The sequence below is a fragment of the Ammodytes marinus genome (genome assembly GCF_949987685.1).
Source record: "Ammodytes marinus genome assembly, chromosome: 6".
Lineage (NCBI taxonomy): Eukaryota > Metazoa > Chordata > Actinopteri > Uranoscopiformes > Ammodytidae > Ammodytes > Ammodytes marinus.
Genome location: NC_137235.1, coordinates 18,585,026 through 18,610,089, shown reverse-complemented (window position 1 = coordinate 18,610,089; position 25,064 = coordinate 18,585,026). Strand labels below are relative to the sequence as shown.

Sequence of the window (25,064 nt, the reverse complement as noted above, 5' to 3'; positions counted from 1 at the left end):
CAGGCAGACCAAGAAGAAGGGAACACAAAAGATACTCGGAGGATGAAACAAGAGCAAAGAATAAAAGCTGAAGGCAGTCATGAGGGAGGTGTTAGGAGGAGAGCTTCAAACACTTTATAGTCACAGAGCTCAAGAAAAAGGCAGAGTAAAAAGCTTAAGTTTGCGGTTGAGCTGTCTCGAGCTGTTATACAGTAAACTAAATACATACCTGCTGTAATTAAGCCTCACCAATGCTCAGGGTCAATTAATATAATCCATACAGGCAAAGAGGAAATAGTAGGTTTAGATGCTATCACTGTGTGTACTGTAGATTACATTAAAACAGGAGCCTTTTAGCTACAGAGACAATGTTTTTCTTCGAGCGGATCTAGTTTTTGTTCGGAAGGAAGATACAATTACCACCATTTGCCTGTTTGCTGCCATTTCATTTTGATAATTTATGTAGATATGATTGACACATTGTTTCGACCATATTTAGTCTGTTTTCCAGTATACCGAGACAATGTCAGATGAGAAAGACAGCGACTGAATTCAAAAGTTACTGTTTCAAAAAAAGTCTTGACTTACCAGCGCAGGGCCTCCTTGTTGTTGATGAAGCGGAAGTGAGCCGGCTCGCAGACTGAGCCGTCGGCCTGGCACGCCTCCACACAGGACTGGCCCTCTAGAGACACCAGCAGCCGCAGGGAGCTGAGAGGAGGCCAGGCAGAGGGAGCAGACACGTTGGACGACCAGCCAAGGGCTGTGGTGTTGGGCAGGGGCACAAACAGAGGTCCTGTAATGCTGCTGCTGCTGCCCAAAGAAGACCCCTGTCTGGAGAGGTTGGTCGCAAGGAAGGCGGGCTCAGGGGCACAGAAGTCCTGGAGATAGCAGCAGGGAAAGAATTATATTATTATTGTTGTTGACCGTTTATGTACAAATGAGCCTATTTAGCCAGCCTTAGCTGTTACAGCAGGCCACTGTATCAGTATAACTAAAGCATGTGCTGTCTAGGGGTGTGCTGTCTACTGTCATACAGTATCCTGGGGTCAGACAGTATCCTTAAAAAAATATATGTATTATTAGTATTTATTTATTATTGATGTGTCTGTGTGTGCATATTGTTGGATATAATAAAAAACGACTACGAACATAATGTGAAGAAAAAAGAAAATAATAGGTATTATCAGACGGTGACAGCGTGTACTTGGGTAGAACTTGGGGAAGGTTTAAAGCCTAATGTATCAATCATTGGATACAGCCCAACCCTAGATCTGACAAAAACGCTTTCAGTGGTACACAGCAATACAAAAAGCACAACAAATGAGCGTGTGTAAGCACTGGTCTCCATGTTAAATCCTTTGGTAAACAGGAATGTATTTGAACTTTCTCCCGTCTCTCTTTCTACAGTATAAATGTTGTAGTAGCGGTTCCAGACCAGCTGCCAGTCAGGGGCAGACCAAGGCTGGTGAGAGAACCACTGCAGTTTGTCTGACAGCTAGTATGAGATTATTAAAAATAAATCTCTCTTTGATTCCATTCCTCCATCACCATCATGCCCACACTTCTCCTTACTCATCCTTCCTCATTACTGTCAGTAGACCTTCTGCTTCAGAGCCGCAGGGCAAGATATGTGGCTGGTAATGAGAGTTAGCATGTAGATTAATCACAAGTGTGTACACACACAGACACAGACACAGACACACACATAGACATAGACATAGACACAGACACAGACACAGACACAGACACAGACACACACATACACAGACACACACACACACACACAGACACACACACACACACACACACACACACACACACACACACACACACACACACACACACACACACACACACACACACACACACACACACACACACACACACACACACACACACACACACACACACACACACACACACACACACACACACACACACACACACACACACACACACACACACACACACACAAGCAGAAATACACAGTGTTCAGGGTGTTGAATGCACACAATGATGAAATATTGAGAAGAGTGGGGAGCTTGAGCGCTGAGAGAGTGTGTGCATGAGGAAGATGGAGGACAAGCAGCTAAAAGAGAGAAGAGGTGTAGGTGTGTGTGTGTGTGTGTGTGTGTGTGTACAGGTACAGCACCGACTGAACCTCACCTGATGCTGTATGTAGACGTGCACTCTCTCCAGCATCCCCTCACAGGTGTACTCGTAAGGCAGATATGGCTCAACCTGGAAATGACACACAGAGATGTCACACACACACACAGTTTATTATTCTAAACATGTCATTTTGCACAAATTAAACTGTTATTTTTATTTATATTTCATTGTTCACTAATTGCAAAAAACATGTCTCTTCTCCTTGTCAATTGCAGCCCGATGAATGTTTCTATTGTCATATTTTCTGTGAGGCCCAATCACAGTGTGTCACTCTTTAGAAAGTCATTATACTTTTTGAATACCAAACAATCATCCACTGCTGTGATGTGCCAGTTTAATCACCAAAGCACACTTTTGATTGGCTTAATTAGAGATGAGATGGGAACACATTATACTGTATATACTGTATTCTTACAGTATATACAGTATAATCTTTTGTGTTTCTCCCCGATTCTATCATATTCAACTCAAGCTAACAAACTGTCTGACACAAAACTGCATGAATGTAAAAATTTAACTGCAGTGCTAGGAATAATACAAATGAGCTGATAAAAAAAAAATCTGATTTATATTGTTGGTATTCTAATTGGAAATCAACCGCACTCTCTAAAAACTATTAAAGCTTCATGATTGACATAAAGGAGTTGTTACAATTGTGTGCAACAAACTTCTCTCCACTTTTAAAGGTTTCCGACGGATCAAAGTGTAAAATGGCAAATCAGTGCCAAAATCTGTGATCCACATGACTGGATGTAGAGGAGCACCATGCAGAATATCCCTGCCTCCGTGAGCAATATTGTAGTTTACAGGAGGAAACCATGCAAAGTCAATAAGAGCTATTTAATTGTACAAGTTGCATTATGCTTCAATTAAATTGACTATGTGGGAAACATGCCTGAATTATCAGCTAATGTTATCTAATCAGACTAGCCCACGGTTAGCTGATTAGCTAGCTATCCATGGTTTCGGCTTGAAGGCTTCAATGATGGTTGCGCAAGAAGATATATTCTGCATGCAAGAGCTGTGAAAGCTTTTGCAAAAATAATATGCATGTGTGGCTGTTTGATTTGCGTGCACAGCTCCTTTACAACCGCCCGCAGAGATCTCATTTGTGCTCGAGCACTTTCGGGCACCGATTTGCCATCATAGAAGTACCTACTGCAAAATACCTGCCTTTGTGAATGATACACGGCTCACTAAATCGCATTTTCCAATCTGAAGTCAAAGCAGTCTAATATTCAGCAATGTGTGAAATCAGACTTGGCCCATTTCAAGTGAAAACCACTGTAATGCAAGTATGCAGGGATGATGCAATTTCTAAAGTTAGGCACACGGCAAATCTGATCAAAGCCTTTTTTTTTATTTACCTTGTAAGTAGGAACATAAAGTTAACACATGGACATCATACACACAAACAACCCTGCAATACAAATCTACTGTAGTTCTATGAAACAGAGGTCCTCCTTCTTTAACTGTCCCCTCTCATGTTTAACTTCACTTAAACAGGCAAGGATACTTAGAGCATGTTGTTTTACTGGGAATGAGAAGGATTATTACTGGCCATTTGGCCAAAGAGTGGGGAAAGGTTTTCCACTGTAAACTACAGGTCAGAGGGATGGAGGGAGCAAGATTGAAATGCGAAAAGGAGAAAACTACAAAGAAAGAGATGGAGAAAGATTTATTGGAACATGAAGACTTGTCAGCCAACCAGTGATGGCTCTGTCCTGCATGACTGAACTTGAGCCTCTGAGACACACACACACACACACACACACACACACACACTTGAAGTCGATGGTTGTAATCTGCAGAAAAGGTCTTTGCAATATACAGCAAGTGTAACTCTGATTGTTGTTATGTGTTTTTTTTTCAGATTAATGCAAGGAGAAGATTATTATCCAACGCTCTCTGTGTGTGGGTGTGTTTGCCGGGGCATTGTGCCTCCAGTGAAGGGTGAAGGGGTCCATCGGCCCTATCTCAGTGGTTTGACAGAGCACACACACACACACACACACACACACACACACACACACACACACACACACACACACACACACACACACACACACACACACACACACACACACACACACACACACACACACACACACACACACACACACACACACACACACACACACACACACACACACACACACACACACACACACACACACACACACACACACACACACACACACACACAGAGCAGATATCACTTTTCCTCGAATCTCTTTGCACACGTCTTCTAATCTGCTAAACGTACTGAATAATGTTAAAGGAACTTCCAGACGGTTGTCGCCCTCTGCACATGATCGCTCAGTGCCCTAATGCAGTTGAGATTGATGCTCTTTAGGAGCCCTACTGTGGCCTTTTTATGAAAACATATGGGATTTATGAAATCGAAAGAAAAAAATGTCCACGTCATGTTATGATTTGTGGAATGATCTTTGGCAACAGTATGTGATGAGCACGATATCTTTAGCTGTGAATATCACTTTGTCAATTCTAATAATAACATTTGTAAAAATGGATGTCCTATTAGCTTTGTGTTTGAAATGACCAAAGGGCTTTATCAGGACAATAAAGCAATGTGTAGTGTAGTGATCCACTGCTTAATCTCTCATTCAAAGTGTCACTTTTGTGCGCTTGATGCACCTGCAATCTTCAATTTAATATGAGAAGAGAAAGCTTTCGTAATCACGCAGACGATAAGTGGATCTGGGCCTCAGACTCCTTCTCAGTCTTTTTGTTTCTCTGTCTGAATGTTCATCTCTCTTTTTATCTCTCTGTATTCTTTTCCTCTTTTCTTCCCCTTTGTCTTGCTTTCCAGAGATATATAATCTCCCCCTAACCCTTAATTAACCTCCCTCCCACTCTTGGCAGTTCCTATCTTCTTCATATTCTCTATCAAACCACATTTCCTGCGTGGAAAAGTTCAGCATATCAGACAGCCAGCTTCTTTGCTAAGGGCAAAGTTACTCTGGAAGAACTCCACTGTGGATAAAGTTATTGCTACTGCAATGTATTAAGGTTTAACAACCCTGAATCAAGCTTACAGCGACAACTGGTCCAGTACTTTACTGTGGCTTCAACATAGCTCCTGGATAGAAAGCAGGCAGGCAGACAGACAGACGGAAAAAAAGAACAACAACTATAATTCTAACCTCACAGAGTAAAGGAATACAGTGATTTATTAACACAACTCTGATGTTTAATACAAAGTCGTATTCTTCTTTTAAATTATTGTTCAGCTACCAGATAAGATTCCTGTCAGCAACTTAATACGGTTGTATTCAACTTGCAATACGAGAAGATATGCACCACATTGAAACAACAATGCCAGCTTGTCCCTAGTGTATTCAATGTATAACGAGGGTGATTTAATGAGGCATCAGTAGGAAACATCTCGTCACATTTATGATGCTGATGACTGATTTGAAACTAAAGTACCGTGGCACAATTTACAAATCTCATTTTGTATGCTTTTGAGTTACAGTGCCCGGCATGTAACAGTACCTTGGTCCTCATGATTTCCCTGATGGCAGAGTCAAACTCCAGTGAGTTGTTGAAGTCCACCGTCATGACATGAGGTCTGCCGATGTACTGCTCTGCGTACGGGTGCTGGGAGGACACCTACAGAAAGCACATGCAGGGCATACAGTAAGAGCTGTGTGTGTAACATCAACGTCTCAAATGGTTATTGTGGGAAGTTTTAGCATGTTGTTGTTTATTTCTAACTTTTCCTTACAATGATGAGGATGCTGTCATTTATTATAGTCTTACTATTTTGGATATTTGTTTGTAATTAAATGCAAATTGTCAATGATGCAAAATACAAATATTTCCTGATAAAACCAGGCACCATGTGGTACATTTAAGAGCATGTGTTATACATGATATGTTTTTCTGAGGGCTATTAAACGCAGTGGGCAAGAAGAATCATTAGTAGCAACAGACTTTTCTTGGGACAGCATTTTCCAGCCTCGAATCAAGAATAATCATGTACCGTCTGCACCTTTATTTTGTTCTATTATAGAGTCCACTGATGCATGAAGTTACTTTGCAACCTGGCAAGCAGACAGTGGCCAACATATTCAACTGAGTGACTGATGGTGGGGAGTAATGAACATATTGAGCCTACCTCTCTAGAAGTGGGTTTGCCTCTGAAAAACTCGTGATTGAGTGAGCTGTGAGGTGGGTGGAACTTGGGCTGCAGGAAGATGCAGCCATTGGCTATCGCCTCCAGTGGGGCTGGGCCTTCGTAGGGGAAACCAAAGCCTATGAAGAGCTAAAAAATATATATAGAACATTAGTTTGCAATTATGGTAACGCATGTTTTTCGTTTTAGTTAGTCACTGAATTGTCTTGTGTGTGTGTTCCTGGATAACAGTGAGGAGAGGAAGGTAGAGGAAGCCTGCTACAAAAAGACAGAATTGAAGCTGCAGACAATGAGTGTGATTTCAGCACATAGAGTATGTGTGTAGGTAGCATTTTCCTCAGTGTCTTGCCTTGGCCTTGCGCAGCAGTTGTTGCAGCTCATGCTGGGGCAGTAGGCCGTGGTTCTTCACAAAGGCCGGGACCTCCGGAGGTCTTTGGGTCTCATAGTACACTGTGCCGTGGACCTCCATGTATCTGTGGAGAATCTGCAAGAAACCGTCTTTACCCTGCTGGGAGAGGAAGGGAAAAATGTGCTTTAGTTCGAAGGCAAAGGAGTGAAGAGCGGAAGGCGCACAAAAAAGGAGTGTCAGAAAAGAACAGCATTGAGAAGAATATGATTGATATAACAAGGAAATCATTTGTGTCCAGGAGAAATGTGTCGTGTGAGCAGCATACTGTCTGTGTGCCTTAGCTGTCAGCCTTTGGTGTCACTCTGTTTGTATACAGTTCATTGTAGTGTAGTGCATGTTGCTCTCGAAAAAGACAGCGCCTTTTGAGGCTATACCTCTTTAGAATAAACACACACATTGTTCCTAGACAAGGGCTCTCAGGTATTTTTCATAAAGATGTATGTGCGCACAAAAGTGAAACAGGAATAAAGGAAAAAACGGAAACCCCTCATTTTCCTTCACAAACCTGTGCAAACCAGTCATAATGAAGTGGAACAGATGCAAACTGGTTAATCTTAGCCAGAGTCTCAGCACATTAAACCTCCATTCTCCCACCTGCTGCTTTTCATGATTACTTTTATTGTACTCTAATGCAGTCAAACTCATCATTTAGCTGTTCTTCAGACAAGCCGATGGTTCCTTAATACTGTGCATTGACATGACGATCATATTTCATTTTTATGCTGCAAATTGTTCTCACAATATATTTATAAAGAAGAATTTGCCATGAGCGTGTGAGGATATTATAATTGTATGTAGGTATGCAAGTATTTATAGGCCCCCTTTGTCGTTTGCTTATTTGGTGGGGATCAGTCTTACAAGAAAAACAGATCCCAAAAATCGGCTTTATGGTTGACTAGACCGGAGAGATAAAGAGAAGACTGAATGGGCTGAAGGCTGTAGGTATACTCGTACGTGAAATAAAATGACTTCTGTCTAACATTTGAATGACTCTCTATTACCAGTAGCCTACTATTCTCCTGTTTTTCCACTTTTTTTTTTATATTATTGTTAAGACACACATTGGATATCCGTTCCCTGTTACATTCTTGCTAATGGATAAAACTTTACCTTGAGATGCATAATCATGTTTAGAAGACTTGGTATTCAAAGTAATAGAATAGAATCATACATTAAAATCAACAAAACCTGTTTGAGTATAAAAATGTCATTAAATTCAGGGGTGCAGGGATTCAGCAGTTAGGCATCTCTCCTTTACAAAATGATTGTGCTGGGGCTTGTGTGGATGTGAGACGCGCGATAAAAGCCTTATTTTTCACATACTCATGATTGTGCATTCATCTTTTGTACATTTTTCGAAGCATACCAACATTTCATTCTGCAGTGAGAGAGAGCCAGAAGGGTTCAATTTCAAAGCCAAGGTTAGTCACAATGACTGGAAATATAAAAAACAACCAGCAACAGTTATAGCTGAAGTAAGTGTTTCACGGTTGGGGAGCAATAACCGCCCCTTTTGTGGAATTCTCTCTCCTGATTGGATAAAGGTTTGAGGGTTACAAGAAAAGTTTATCCGCCAATTAGTGCAGAGCGGAGCGACTGAGAGATCTGTGTTATGAACGGTGCACACTGTATAAGTGCTTTCTGTATGAATATAGAGCTACCGTATGTAACACGCCTATTAACAAACATATTTAGCTTACTTCTGCCTTAACTAAACATCCAAAAATTAGTAATGAGAATGGAGCGCTACCCTGGGCTACGGTATTGACTGGCTGTCTGGTGTTAAGCAGCTTACTGTATCCCTGTACTGTGGTGTGGCCCCCCGCAGCCGTAATTGGAGGCCGTAGCAATCGATAGCTTCCTCTCTGTGAGGATTTTCCCAGCCAATTAGGGGATTAGCTCAAGCGCTAAATGCAGCAAGCAACATGAATTAGCAAACGGAGAAACGCAGGCATTCCATAACCTACACCTCTCTCTCTCTTTCAACATGCATTGGATTAGGACTGTTAATAAGAATGTAATGCACTTCTGGTTTTTATCCCTCATGTCATTTTTTTCAATGTAGATTTAAGAATTGTATTTTTGCAGGCGGATTACCATGTTGATTTTGATTTGCGTGACATGTTAGCAGGATGAGATGACAGAACATAAGGCACATTTGTTGAGCCTTACCCTCCTTACTGTTCCAATGACAGCAAGTGTTCTATTCTCGTATGCCACGTTTGCTGTTTACAGAGGAAATGATGGCAGATTGACCATGCAAGATTCTTCTTGATTTATGGAAACAACAGATCCTTGATTTCAGACTGAGGTAAACAAAAGCGCTTCTCATTCGTAGCTGGCGAAGAACAGAATGGTGAAAAAAAGCTTTATGTAAGGTGGCACATAATGTGCAATGGCCACATTATCTCTCTATTGATATGTTTCTGTTAAAATGAACAAAAACATCATGTTACCGCACAAAACATCCATCTTTCAAATGACTTGCTGCCTTACAAGTCTATGTGCCTTCTGACAACTAAGAGGATCAAAAAATAATCACCGTTATACATATAACCTTCGAGGAGAGATGTCGGCCATGTGAATGCTACGGTGCATTGAAGTGTACTTATAAATGTGTGCCACGTAACTTAACATGAATCACTTTTCTAGATCCAACCCTGACTATAAGTTGTGTTTGTGTTTGTTGCAAGTAACTTGCTTTTTTCTGCATACACATGGGTGTGTGATGGTCTTAACAGGAATATGTGGTGAAAGTAATAGGGTCTTACCTGAAGCTGATGAGTATTCAGTCAATGGACCACACAATAAAGAAGACAAAAGAGAAAGGGAGAGATAGGAAAATTAAATCAGATGCAAATTGTGGATAGATAGCAATACAACAATGGAGAACAATACACTTTCTGCTTTATAAACGGGCTTTTGCAGATTCTTGTATCGGACTTTAATAAGCCACTCATCTTTGTTCTGTGCCTGCCTCTTTCACAAGCTCCACTATAAAGAAACCCTGGGAATTGTAGAGACAGACCCTGGACAGTATGGCAACAATATTTATAATAATTTTAACAATGGAGACACAACTGCAGTGTGCAGAGAAACAAGCAGACAGCCTTTGAGAGGAAAATTGCCTGTGAATTAAAGCTGCACAATTGTGAGTATAGAACCATATGCAGCTGAGCTGTAATAGTGTGAACAGCGGGCTGTGAAAATGTTGTCATTAGATTTTTCTTTTAACACTGCAGTCTATTGTGGGGGAGTGGTGTGTGTGTGTGTGCATGGTCTGCATATGTCAACGTTGAAGAGGCCACAGATACTTACCTGTTCTATGAAATCATCTGTTTAACAGAGCAACATACAGTGAAACCTTTCCATGTATGTGTGTGGTTGAGAGATGATTTATTTATGTGTATGCGTGCTGTTGTAAAACATGTGCATCCATGCCTTGCATGCATTAGCAGGGCTCTGTACATGTGTCCATGAACATATATGTCACATCATATCATTGTATATGTTTACATTTGTGTGAATATTTGCCTTAGGTACTGCGTCCCCTTCCGGGAAATTCATTCATTTTGTGCGTGGTAAACCTTGACAGTGCTATGTTGTTCTGTACCTTCCACATGCTGGCCTCTTTCCCGTACACTACAGCCATGTTGTTGACTTTGTTCTGCTGGATGCTCCTCTTCTCCGTCTCATTCAGCTCCTCCGAAACAAAGCCCATGAAGGAGTTATCTGGGGTGTGAGCTGAATGTGTGTGTGAGTAGTCAGGGAAGGCAGGAAAAAAACAAAGAGAGGGGGAGAAGGACAGTTTCATTGTGATTGAGAGACAGAGAGGAAAGACAGAAAGAGAGCACTACATCTTTGTTTGGCTATGTTAGTGTGGTTATTGGCTCTCTAAATGTTCTAAATAGTGAGCTTTTCAGAAAGCCATGTTGCTGTTGGCTACATGAGATTGTTCTGATGTTTGCTGATTGTTCTGAAGTGCTGATTTTACTATCATAATCCTAAAGAGATTGAATCGCGTTTAATTAACTATTTACTGTCGTCAGAGTTTATGCCATTTTTATTTTTTTTGCAATATACATTCTCATATATTGCAAAAGGGTTTTAAGTTCTGGCCCCTGCTGCATTCTGACAAGTATGAAGCAGTGAGTAGAGGTTGAGTCAGCCATAACAGCTAAGGATAGCGGTAAACGTGGGCGTCCACAGCAGGCCACATATTGACTTTATGATGGTCCTGCCTCCGAGCACCAAACAAGCGAATATGAAAGCAGAGCTTTGTGTTAGGTAGTCAGTGTTTCAGGCAAGAGCAGTGAGGAGATATACAACAATGAGGGCTTAAACAACAGTATACATATTGTTTAGAATTAAACAGAACAAAGAAAAGCAAGGAAATAAAGAACATGTACTAGATGCTGTGTTGCTGGAAATGGCTGCACTAGACACTTTACTCCAAACTATCATGAGCAGGAGGCCGGACCTGTCAGAGAAAATGAAAACGGTAAATTGGAATCATTTTTAGAAAAACTGTCAAAGATGATGACGTGTGTGTGTATGTATGTTTGTGTGTGTGTGTGTGTGTGTGTGTGTGTGTGTATGTGTTTGTGAGTGACAGTTGAGAGTTTTAACTTTAGAGTTTTTAAGTTATAAAATATACACGTGCTTGAATTGATTGTCGAGTGCTTTGGACATGAAAAAAAGAGGTAAATAACAATGGTCAAGCTTTCTATGCACAAAGGGATATTTAAATCAATAAAACTGACAGCATGTTAAACATATTACAAAATGTGGGAAGTGTTTTGGCTCTTACGGAACATGGTCATGTACTGCCTGGCGTTAAGGTTCCAGTAGCCCCAGTTGGTCCGGTAGCCGTGCAGCGTCGCATACTCCTCATGATTGTAGGCGGGCTCCGTCCCAAACGTGTCAATCACTCGGATATGACATCTGTAAAACAACAGAACAAACACGTTTAAACAAAAAGGTTCCTATTGTATGCTGTGTTCTAAGTTTCAAACCGCTATTTATAAGGGCATCTGACATAACTTTCATGCATTTAAATAAAAAATTGGGACAATTACTAATAGTCTAATTGTTTTTTGTTCTGCATTACAACATTATCATGTATTTTCTGGGCTTGATGGTGTCAGACATACTGTATCTGGGCTCTGGCTCACTCTGAGGATATACATGGGGGGTTGTTCAGTGTTAGGTGAACCCTTAGTAGCACCACAAAGCAGTGAGGCTGTGCATCAGTACACATCCCACCACACACACACACACGCGCGCACACACACGCACACGCACACACACACACACACGCACACGCACACACACGTCAGTGGGCTCAGGGGGATTAAGAAAAGTTAAGGTGGCGGAGTCCACCTCCTCAACTAGACTCTTTCCTGGCAGATAACTGTGTGTCTATTGAAATTGCTCACAGTAAATAGTGTGTTCAATGGTGGATTCTCCCTGTATAGATGAACATTGCCGTAAATGTGGTGAAATAAGCTCCCCGCACTTTGATTTTTATAAGCTGACAGCTCTAAAATATGTATTATTACATTCTTGCTGCAGAGGAAATATCTGTCTGTTTTCTACATTTGATGCACTTATCCCCCCGAATGTGCAAAGTAATCTCAACAGTTTTGCGTTTTAACTTTAGAACCCCCTTACTAATGTATTGCCAGTCTTGTGTTTTAGCCACTTACAATGGATTTAGCTTTGCCGTTGCACTTAGAGACAGTGTCTTTGGGTGACTGTGTATTTTCAGGAGCTTTAATTCACAGATCAAAAGTATTCCTCTGTAGCCATTCAAGCCTTTTTTAGAGACAAAGTGACACCCCAATTCTGTTTGATACTTCGAGATATTTCGGTCACCAACGGCGGTGTGATATCTCAGAAAAGAGGCTTATAAAAATAGCATTATCTGCAAGAGAAAGAAAAGTAGTTTGGAGGCACTTAGGATGAGATTCTGCGGAAAAATGAGGTGAGTCTACTCGTAAGGGGTCACAGAAAGCAGACAATGAATTATTAATAACAAATGTTAGTTTCACTTGTCTCTGGCCTGCCTCCCTTACTTCCATCCTGCAATCTGCGCTATCACATATCGCCAGCTCTGGATCGGTGAGAATGTTTTTGCCCACAGATAAGAGGTCCCGAAGGAAGGCAGTAAAAAAAAAGGAAGAGTGGAAGAGGAAGGGATAAGCGAGGGAGTAGCTGAGATGAATATCTATGGACGGATCAGAGAATGGGGCTAATCTGGGTTAAACGGCTGCTCGGCAAAGCTCAACAGTCCTACGGGTTTGAGGGGGAATGTGGGGGAGGGGGGATTTCATTGGACAACAAATGTAAACTTTAATTTAAGATGTTTTAGTTGTTATGCAGAACATTTAGTGATTTTTTTTAAGGAATGTGCTTGCTCATAAATCGCTGAACCTTTAAGATGGCTGGTAGTTTGTGAGAGATGTTATTAGCTCCAACACAATGTTACGAACACTCTCTAATAAGAAGATGAATGATCCCTTTTACGTGTTGAAATCATAGCGAATTTTTCCCAGTTAGATTTGGCGGCAAGGGCTTTGCTCCTTGAAGGAGAATCAGAGCAGCGAAGGGGACCCAAAAGAAACACTGAAGCTAATGAGAAAGCTAATCTCCTTGTATTAATGAACACACATCAAGATTACATCTCATTTTAGCTGGATCATTGCCGAAAGAAAATGATTTAAGAATTATTGTGACCTTTAGCTAACTCAGTCTGTACTTCATGTCCAAGTTGGTCCAAACAAACTTGTTGGCTGGTTGGCTCTCAGTAGAGCATTTGTAATGTGTCCACATCAGTACACTTAACATAACGTAGCAATGTGAGAGATGCTAGCTATTCCTTTACTGCCTGAGAGAAAGAGTTATTAGATGATGGTGCCGGTTTAAGGCTTTCAAAACAACAAGCATCGTCTTGTCCCTCTCTTTGTTTACACCTCGTTCTCTTTCTCTTGTTTGCTCAACTGTTGAAGAAAAGCAATAGCAGTGTTAAGGAAACATGATAAAGTTAAGACTATTCTTACACACAAAATTCCCCTAATGCTTTCCTGTCCTGGAAACACTTGGTTATTGCTTTGCAAATGTAAAAAACAAACAAAAAAAACATTACAAAATGTACCCCTTTTTAACCGGACCAAGTATGTTATACGCATGCATAGTTAAATGTGAACAACATTTGACATTTTACAATCTGGTGGACACTTAAAGTGAGATATTAACAATTTGGTACTTTGTTTTGGCAAAAGGATTTCCTGGCACCAAAATAAATTGAAATAACGTGATAACAATCGCCTGCAAATTTGTTGCAACATTATTGTGAGAGAGATAGTAAAACTGTAGATAATTAGCTTTAACAGTTACAGTTGTTGCACTTCAGCGCATGTGGTAATCTTAGTCTTTACCAGCTCGAGGTTCACACAAGTTTTGCAATTTGTTCAAATAAAGGCCATGCACTCTTGCCAGGCAACAGAGTAGAAATAAAGAAACAATAAACCTGGTTAACTTGAGTTACAGGCCATTTTAAATGTTTCACATTATGCGGTTATGCAGTGTACATCTATCTTAGTGACTCCTTTATTTCAAAGTGAAATGATGTGTACAGCACTCCCTCTTCCATCCATCATGTATCCTCCATTGCGTTGGCAGATGTTCAGGCTTACTCACTATGCGACATCCATTAGTCTCACTTAGACTTTGTCAAGTGGAACTAAACTATCTACTTAAGCATACTGTTGTTATTCAGTGGGACCAAAATACCACCATGGCTAGGCAATTCTTTTCATGTTTTTCATTTTCAATTGAAAAAACAGTTCACTGTTAGTTGGGGTAACTGCAGTATGATACAGGGGTACAGAACTTGAAAGAAGCCAGACAAAAATGGCAGGGGTTAAAGACATTAATCATGTCAGAAGAGCGGCTTCAATGTTGTGTGGCTGATTGACAGACTGCAGTTTATAGTACGAGTTAAGAAAACCTCCAACGGCTTGTCAGCAGATTCTCTAGTTCCTCTTCTTGAGTTTGTTATTTGTTTTTCTGCAGGCCTTCCCCCTGGATACCATCTCTGATCCGCCATTATCAAAGCTATAAATTCAGCATGCAGGGGCAATCAATACACTGCTCCTATTATTAGATGAGTGGCTGTGATTTAAGAGTAAGTCCGCTGATCAGCTATCTTCCACAGCGGCACACATACATTGATACACACTCGGATGCACACACAAACACAACAACAACAAAGCAGACAGCACCATGTTGTCCGGGCATAATGAATTAATGTGGAGGGTCGGCGGTGGGAACATAAAACAAAAGTAATTAAAGGGAGCTGAAGGGCCCCAAAGCTCAGAGCACTTGATTAATGATGCCTTCCAGCACAAAGGGCTCAAGTAGATTCGCCTGACATGATGGGGTGAGAGAGAGAGAGAGAGAGAGATTGTTAGGTTTGTCATTGACCTATTCTAAACCTCCGGGGTACAGTGGAATTGTTGGATTAAACCTCCTATGAGGAATTTTTAATGTTAATGAAACAGTCTCCTTTCTCCTATGATGACCATGAGCAAAATCAACAATGTTTTAATATAGTTTTAATTAATGCCTTTTCACCGGTCAGAATTCCTGGGATCATCCAGTGTTTATGAACGGTACTAAATCAATGTTTACTTTGCTTCACTATCGTCATACATGTATAACCATTATTATTTTGACATAGTCACATATTAATACATTATCTCATTCCGACGCATCTGCGGTTTCTCTTTCACTCACTTCCAAAAAAAATGCACGCTTGGGCGCTGGTGTTATTAAAACACTACAGCTTTTGTCCAAAGGTGGAGGAGCTCAGAAATATACCAAAAAACGCCTAAGGAATGTTTCAGTTGTTGATTCTACTGCTCAGATAAAACCAGGAACTACCGCAGAAGGTAACAAATCCATGCATGATCACCAAAGGCTTACCTCATGTAGATGTGCCAGTAGTGTTGTTGCAATTTCTCAGAATTCCTCATGGGGACAACAGAAGTTACGCACTACAGCTTTAATATATAGGCACGAATTCCACTTTCTGTAGGTATATACTGAAAAGAGGAAATCTAAAAAGAACAGTGGACGCTAACAAGTGATTGGTGTATGTGACATTTCATACACCTGATTGTGACTTTGAGTGGTGACCTCCCAAATCCACCCAGAAAAATGAATATCCTTGGCAATCGTCCCTGTTGAAGGACGGATGTCGTTTCATCCGCATCGCTGAAACATGCAGATCATTCTTTCACCGTGAGCTTCGTGGGCGAACAAAAGACCATCTCTTACAAACAGTAAAAGTCACTTTCTGTTAGAGAAAGCAGAAATCAAGACTCCGCGTGGTAACGACAGAGCGGAGCACTGCTGATCTCAGCAAACAATTAGGTGGAGACTGGCATCTGGTCTGTGGGAGCTGTGGGGTTTTGTGTGTGTGTGTGTGTTTGTGAGAAAAAGAGAGGGAGACAAACTGAGGAAAATGGAACAACAAAAAGGAATGGTGGTGTGCTGGGAAAATAGCTATACCCTGGCATTTCTATCTCTCATAATTGGATTTAAAAAAAAAATGGCCCTTTATATGGTGGTGACGGGTTGATTCCAGACACAATCCCCATTGTTTATTTGGTATCTCTCTTTCTTTACTGCTCTCTTTTGTTGCTTTATCTCTTCCCTTCCATTTCATTTGGCTTTCTCTTCACACATGCCCTCTCCTCTTTCATCTTTCATTGTTTCTTTACACTGGGAACAGGAACAAGGAAAGCAAAATGTCAATTGCTGCCATTGCACACAGGGGGTAGACAAAGATTCCAATTTATTGAACCAAGACAGATGAGAGCGGGGCAGAGGGGGGTGGCCGCCAGCTGTTTTTAAGGGGCTGCAGAGGACACGGCTCAAACTGGACTTTCAACGGAATGTGTTTCTGAGGCATCAACACGGAAGAGCCCTGAAGATTATATGGGCCTTGTATTGCAACACTGCAGGGCTGTGGATCTGTTTTTTTCTTCTTCTTTTCTTTATGCACTGTGGCAATTCTTGTTTTGGAGCGTACTTTGCTGTTGTGTTGCCTCGGTCTCATGATCGTCGTGGCCTACTTTCCAAGTGGTTCCATCTTTGTTGCAATGCCAAAAGCCATTAAGCACACTTTTGTAACATCACAAAAAACCCCTCACTGTCTGTTTCTATTTAACGTCTCAGTAATCTTTTTCTCTTTCCCATGTGTCAGATGTCTTGTGTTTTCCTCCCGTCTTTCATTCCCTTCTTCTTTTTGTGTTTAATCACCACACTCCTGTTGACAGTGAGTCTCTGAGTGCATTAAAACAACAGCGATAAAAAGCTCCTCAAGCAGGCTTTGATTGAAATTGCTGCACGCATGAACTGATGTGTGTGTGTGTGGAGGGAGAGGGGATGGTGGTGAAGGGGGAGGGGGGGCGTTGGATATGTACGTGAATGTCGAGTTGTCAAGGTCTCAAATGCCTCCAATGGTGTATTAGATGTGATGTTTATCCTATTCTTGCTGTGAAAGGTAAAGTTGCATGTGCATTACATCACAATATGACTTTGACATAATGTGCATTTCAGAGATGAATGGTTAGAAGGAGACAGCCCTTTACTACGATGTGTGATGTGTGTGTGTGTGTTTGTGTGCACGCACAAGTGTGTTTGTCTGACTAAAAAAGTAGGTGCATTTAACGAGCTGACAGCTTGACAAGCTTGAGTGACAGTCAGTCATCTGGGCTAAGACATGTACACCTTATAAGCAGTAATAATTCATCCATAAACGCATCAATTAAACCTATGTGTCTGCATGGAAAATTGTGCACGCACACACACACACACACACACACACACACACACACACACACACACACACACACACACACACACACACACACACACACACACACACACACACACACACACACACACACACACACACACACACACACACACACACACACACACACACACACACACACACACGCACACACACACACGCACACACGTGAAGCAGCACTCCACTCTCAGTCAGAACATGGAGATAACTAAACTTCGCACACAAACAAAATGCAGATTGAACTTACTTGTGTCTCTTGAGCGAGAGTCCCATGTGTTGCTTCATCTGCTGCATGCCGTGGTAGTCGGTGTAGATGAGGTCAAAGGGCAGTGGGCCTGTCAGTGGGCAGCTGCCTCTGCCCGGGGGAACACCGAGGAACCTGCAGCACAAAAAAAAACAATATACAGAGTTTAGAGGAGCAGAGAAACGTGACAGAGAAGAAAAAAAAAATCCATTTAAAAAAATACTGTGAGCTCTTCAGCCTTCCGAGACACTCATTATCAACTCGGACAGAAAAAAAAATATTTGGTTTGGTTGCAGAAAGTAAATAATAGGTCAAAACAACAGGTACAGAAGTGTTAGCTGGGAGTCATTGACAGTAGGGTTGCTGAAGGGGTCGCCTTTTTATTCGACATATTGTGTTTCTCCCTTTTATGGTGTATGGACGGATGGGGTTTCTTTTACTTGGTGTTATTCATCCATTTATTGTGAAAATGTGCATAAGTCCTCTATTGTTGTCTCCTGCAAGGCGATACGTCCACCTGTCTATACTACATCACTTCAGTCAGCCGGAACTCTATTAATAGAGAGCCGACTTCTGTCTAGTCAAATACAGCAGCTAATAGGCAAGAGTGGGAGCCTCAATCAATCAATCAATCAATCAATCAATCAATCAATCAATCAATCAATCAATCAATCAATCAATCAATCAATCAATCAATCAATCAATCAATCTCCTTTATTTAACCAGGTAAAAATTCATTGAGATTAAAATCTCTTTTTCAAGAATGACCTGGCCAAGAAGGCAGCACCATGATAAAAATAAGCACAATCAACCACAATTCTCATACACCACATTCAACATCAATTAAAGTACAATACAAGATCAGGGACAAGACTATATGAAGATTGAAATGAGTACAGTTAAAATTAAATAAATAAACTGGTGACAGATGAAATGAATAAACTTGGCCGTTATCAGAAAATAGCTTTACAGACAATTGCATTGACCAATAGAACTATCTTCTCTGTCCTTCAGGATTCCTTTGAATTATCCCAAGGTGACCAGCTCCGGCAGCTTCAGCTGCACGTCCAAAAAGTCATGAATTACTTCTTCTGTGCAGTAATTAGGTATATACTGTATTTACAATTTATACATATTTAATAGACATAGTAAGAGTTTTTTTATTACAATATAGACCTTGGATGTAATACTTAAAGTTTCAACATGCGTAGACATGGATATATTCTCATTGCACTGCAGTTTTAATAAGTATAATAACCTGATAATGAGCCTGTTGTCCCTCTGCTGCTCTCATATGAAACATTTAGTACGATGCCATTGCCACAAAGAAAAATGACTTCCTCTTAGCAACCGCTTATGTCTTTGGCTTTCCAGCATTTGAACGAGGTCACATCCTAGTTTGAATTTTATGACATCCAGTGAGTTTTATAAAACGATCCAACAATTTTGGTCCAGATCGAAATAATACAAACATTGGATGGATTGACATGCAATTCTATAATAGATAGGGTAAATTGATGATGCAGATTGCACTGTTCTCTGACCAGTGTTGACCATTATCTTCCTCAGCTTGTGCAACTTCATTCTCTCCACAACCATTTTATTTCTGTAATTTTAGGTTGACTTTGTGAATATCTGACTGGAGACAACAGTGTCCCTGAAATAAACCAATAAATAATATCATTAAATAAAATTGCATCACCATCCAGTTAACATTTGATTTGTCGTTAGATTTTAGCCTCATATCATTTTAAGTAGCTGTCTGCATGGGCTCCAGGCTTTTCTAGATTGGACGTTAGAAGGTATCTATTTAATATCAAATGTCTGCACATGTTACTTGATGTTATTCGGAATCATCTGGAACACAAAAAGTGCTGAATAACGCATTCCCATCAGCAAAAAAAAACAAAACAAAACTGAGTGGTTAGCATGTGCAGTGACAGCTGAATAGACAAAGAATGCCAGCCACGGACTGAACTTTGTCAGCAGAAAATCCTGTTTGATTGTCACTAGATCTCGGAGAAGCGTAGTGGTGCAAACACCACAGCAGTAAGAGCTTATTTCAAAATATGTAAACTTTTTATTTGAAAGAATTGTGCTATTTAAAAAAAGAAAAACTAGAAGTAGAAGTAGATTTTTTTTAAATGCATGTCCCATGAAGAAATCAAAGCCTCCAACCCAGGAACTGTTACACTCTTCTGATCTCCAAAACAACAGAGGTGATAGAAATAGAGCGTATAGATGGCAGTATGAGGCCAGAGTTGGAACACAGCATGAAGATGAATTTGAACAAAATAGAACTATGGTAGTTGCAGTCAGTCAAGAGACCATGTAAACCAAGTCATGACCAAGACCAGATGCCTTTTCTTGCCATATACTGTATACTGCATATGTGTGTATTTGTTCAGTGATATTACCACAGTTATAGGCTTGGCCGGTCTTGAAATAAAAAACAGTTTGCTGTTAAGGGAATTTCATTTTGTGACAAAATTATAAAAACCATCAGCATGTCCTTCAAAAGCTTTAGGTGACTTCAAGCCAAAGTAACCCACCATTGCAATGTGAAATAATCAAATGCCCATCGTTGTTTACATCTGCCTTTTTATTTATTTATTATTATTCTTCCGGACAATTACACACAATACATAATTTTCTCATTGCATATTCATACATATTACTTTGTGTTATCGTCCGAAGGGAAGCAGGAGAAGCCAAAGGCTTATCGGGTCCCGCCCCTTTGCTTTGGGGAAAAGAGTTTCTCATATCAAGTTAAAAATCGAATTCCCGGGGGTGAAGCACAAACAATAGCTAACAAAAGCTATTAAAACTAAAATTGTGTTTTTGACTGAAAGTTGAATTGAAAGTGTGTTTGTTGATCAGATGGTATCGTATGGGTAACGCTGAGTTCAATCAAAGTCAAGCCAGGGGGCACCAGGGAGGCCTTTGGCCAAACATTATTCAAACAAACTGGATGGAAAGAGCTGAATATGTAATGACCGGGCTGTTGCACCTTGAAGCAGCAACATCAAAAACAACAGATGGAGGGAGAGATAATAGAAAAAAATAAAACTGAAGTATTGAGGTTGCATGGGTCGTATGGTTTAAATCTAAAAGTTCTTGTGTGTGTATGTTAATCCGTGTTGTGAGATCCAAATGTCTGTGGATTGAAACATGGAATAGGAAACCTCACCTATCAAACATTGGTATAATTGCCTCGTTTGTTGTTAAGACTTTAAAATTGGACTTTGATTCTCTTCAATAAAGCTGATTGATACACTCCATCCGTTCCTGAAAGTCTTCTTTGATTACAACCAGACCTTTACAACACCAACACATTCACACACAAACAACTTCACACACACACACACACACACACACACACACACACAGTGCACACACACACCAAAGGAGACAAGAGATATATAACTTCCACGTTTGCAGTGTGCTGCATCCAGTTTCATATCCTTGTTTGACTCCAATTCAACCAATTGATCGACTGACGAGCCTCTCTGTTACAGTGCTGACAGACTTGCTATTTGATATCTGACCTGTGAGTGGTCTGCTCGCTCTTACTTAGCTCTTATATCTGTGACAGATGAGGCCAAAGGCTAATGGAGGCTGTAATGCAATTCGTGCCCCCAGTGGATTTCATCTCACTTTTCTAGTTTAACATTGGAGTCGTTTTGGCTGCACTGCTTATCTAAAGGGTTATTAGATAGTGTCGTGAGACATCACTTACAGGTTACTCTGCTAACAAACAGTAGACAGCAGTGAAAACACACGCATGAGAGTGATGTAGTGATCGAAGTGAAAAATTATTTAATGCACTACTGTTAACAATACTGTTGAAATTTCCCCTGGAGAGAAATCTGAGGCACAACAATAACATTATCCAGGGGCTACATGAAACATCAAGATTGTATTCAACAGAAATACAAATTCCATCTCTCACTGAATCAAAGAACATTTTGATATTGTTTTCATTGCCTAAAAACTAGAACAAAATCAAAATGATGTGCCAAAATGAATACTGTGTTCAGTTTCTTAAAAGGATAGGTGAACATTTCTTTTGTGTTGACTGATGAACCCATCCTTTAAGTGAATTAACAAAAAGTTTCACAAGCGCACATCTGTTACATGTTATCCAATAACAGGTGATGTAATCCTTCAGGTTTTTTAAATGACAACTGTACTCTTGCCTGAATCACAGCATTTTAGAGGCTAGCCACCATCTGTGGTTTGAAGCCTCGTAGCACATAATGGAATGGCATGATGGGATTTCAAGTGTGCACTCTGCCTGGAGTGTGGTGGCCCTCATCAGTTTTTTCTCCATTAGCGATACAATGTCTGCCTCCAACCTTAGAGATAATGTAGAACTCTAATAGTTAAAGAGGCCAATTTAAAAAAAAGACCATTCGATGAGAACCAATCACATTTCAGAGATGGCAGGGAAAAGTAAACCTTCTGCAGCATAGACTTGTTACAGAAGTTTTAGAGAAAAATATGGAGACAATGTGGAAAGCTACACCGTTGAAGACAAAACAAAACAGCAGTCCCCTCCCTCGTCCCCACGTCACCACATTAATGCACTGCGGTCTTCAAACAGCGATTTATCTAGCATCATCTCAGATAAGTAATTGTGATAAAACATGATAGAAACCATCAAAACAGACATTGGGAAGGATTTTTACCTGTTCCGCCATTGTAGGCACTTAAACATTCACCCATCTGTCGCTCTGCGCGTGCACCGGCAGTGAGACGGGTGCTGGTTTGTAGCGTTCTCTCTTGTGATTGGATATCAGTTTCAGGATCCCCGAAAAGTTTATTTGCCGGTTACATGCAGAGCGGGTGACTGAGAGATCTTTATGAAACACGCAGACTATATAAGTGATCAATGTATGAATAAAGAGCGATTCACCTTTAACACAGGAATAACAAAACATGTACAATCAATCATCAGGGCAGTGCTGTGGCCCAGTCAGTCCTTTTGTTTGCCTAGATGTCTATCATTCCCTACATATGACTGTCTTTATATCATTACAGAGAGAAGGGTGACAATGAAGCCAGTGAAAAAATGGTTTGCACCAGCTTAATTGTAGAATAAAAATAACAAAGAAAAAAAAAACAGGAAATGAGAAACGAAAGAAAGAAAAACACAGACTGTGATGTACCAACAGCTGGGAAAACAGCAGCTCTGCATAATACAAGCAGCTCCTCTGTTCTTCATTTTCTATCAGCAGCCCTCATCTCTCAATCTTTTACTCTAATCTCTCTCTTTTGGCAGCTATTCAACCATAGCATATTGGCAAAGAGTAAAATGATTTTGATAACAAACACAGAAGGACAATTTTGCTGATGGAACTACATTGAATGCCTGAGTTGTGGATGGTATGTTTTTACAAAGCTCCACTGATCATCAGATCATACAGGTTGGTACATCATGAAAACCCTGTTCACATACATATAGGATCATTCCTTGGCTTTCAACTAAATTAGGACGCACTAAATTAAACTGATGATTATAGGTCCTTCTCATACAATTAGCATATTGTGATAAAGTTCAATATTTTCTGTAATGTACTGATAAACATTAGACTTTCATATATTTTAGATTCATTACACACAACTGAAGTAGTTCAAGCCTTTTATTGTTTTAATATTGATGATTTTGGCAAAAAAGTAAAGAAAAACCAAAAACCCCTATCTCAAAAAATTTGCATATTTCATCTGACCAATAAAAGAAAAGTGTTTTTAATACAAAAAAGTCAACCTTCAAATAATTATGTTCAGTTATGCACTCAATACCTGGTCGGGAATCCTTTCGCAGAAATGACTGCTTCAATGTGGCGTGGCATGGAGGCAATCAGCCTGTGGCACTGCTGAGGTGTTATGGAGGCCCAGGATGCTTCGATAGCAGCCTTAAGCTCATCCACAGTGTTGGGTCTGGTGTCTCTCAACTTCCTCTTCACAATATCCCACAGATTCTCTATGGGGTTCAGGTCAGGAGAGTTGGCAGGCCAATTGAGCACAGTAATACCATGGTCAGTAAACCATTTACCAGTGGTTTTGGCACTGTGAGCAGGTGCCAGGTCTTGTTGAAAAATGAAATCTTCATCTCCATAAAGCTTTTCAGCAGATGGAAGCATGAAGTGCTCCAAAATCTCCTGATAGCTAGCTGCATTGACCCTGCCTTTGATAAAACACAGTGGACCAACACCAGCAGCTGACATGGCACCCCAGACCATCACTGACTGTGGGTACTTGACACTGGACTTCAGGCATTTTGGCATTTCCTTCTCCCCAGTCTTCCTCCAGACTCTGGCACCTTGATTTCCGAATGACATGCAAAATTTGCTTTCATCCGAAAAAAGTACTTTGGACCACTGAACAACAGTCCAGTGCTGCTTCTCTGTAGCCCAGGTCAGGTGCTTCTGCCGCTGTTTCTGGTTCAAACGTGGATGACCTGGGGAATGCGGCACCTGTAGCCCATTTCCTGCACATGCCTGTGCACGGTGGCTCTGGATGTTTCTACTCCAGACTCAGTCCACTGCTTCCGCAGGTCCCCCAAGGTCTGGAATCGGCCCTTCTCCACAATCCTCCTCAGGGTCCGGTCACCTCTTCTGGTTGTGCAGCGTTTCTGCCACACTTTTTCCTTCCCACAGACTTCCCACTGAGGTGCCTTGATACAGCACTCTGGGAACAGCCTATTCGCTCAGAAATGTCTTTCTGTGTCTTACCCTCTTGCTTGAGGGTGTCAATGATGGCCTTCTGGACAGCAGTCAGGTCGGCAGTCTTACCCATGATTGCGGTTTTGAGTAATGAACCAGGCTGGGAGTTTTTAAAAGCCTCAGGAATCTTTTGCAGGTGTTTAGAGTTAATTAGTTGATTCAGATGATTAGGTTAAGAGCTGGTTTAGAGTACCTTTTCATGATATGCTAATTTTTTGAGATAGGAATTTGGGGTTTTCATGAGCTGTATGCCAAAATCATCAGTATTAAAACAACAAAAGACCTGAAATATTTCAGTTGGTGTGCAATGAATCTAAAATATATGAAAGTTCAATTATTATCATTACATTATGGAAAATAATCAACTTTATCACAATATGCTAATTATATGAGAAGGACCTGTATGTTTGAATATTGTTTTTGCGTTACTTGCACTGTTTTTCTGTTTCCCACGCACCAAGATGCACAGAAGGGATTATTAAGGT

At 40.7% G+C, this 25,064-nt stretch overlaps 1 protein-coding gene across 1 annotated transcript in view; it reads right to left on the bottom strand.

Annotated features, from left to right (window-relative positions):
- Window positions 1-25,064, bottom strand: part of LOC307251822 (alpha-1,6-mannosylglycoprotein 6-beta-N-acetylglucosaminyltransferase B-like) — a gene marked incomplete at its 3' end in the record, with an annotated part of 116,674 nt that overhangs the window by 819 nt on the left and 90,791 nt on the right. The window contains exons 9-16 of the mRNA XM_080029242.1: window positions 17,855-17,986; window positions 11,533-11,666; window positions 10,336-10,466; window positions 6,663-6,818; window positions 6,296-6,442; window positions 5,671-5,787; window positions 2,146-2,220; window positions 568-857 (exon numbers count right to left, since the gene is read on the bottom strand). Of these exons, the coding sequence (XP_079885368.1) occupies window positions 568-857; window positions 2,146-2,220; window positions 5,671-5,787; window positions 6,296-6,442; window positions 6,663-6,818; window positions 10,336-10,466; window positions 11,533-11,666; window positions 17,855-17,986 (1,182 nt within the window). The remainder of the gene's footprint in view (window positions 1-567; window positions 858-2,145; window positions 2,221-5,670; window positions 5,788-6,295; window positions 6,443-6,662; window positions 6,819-10,335; window positions 10,467-11,532; window positions 11,667-17,854; window positions 17,987-25,064) is intronic.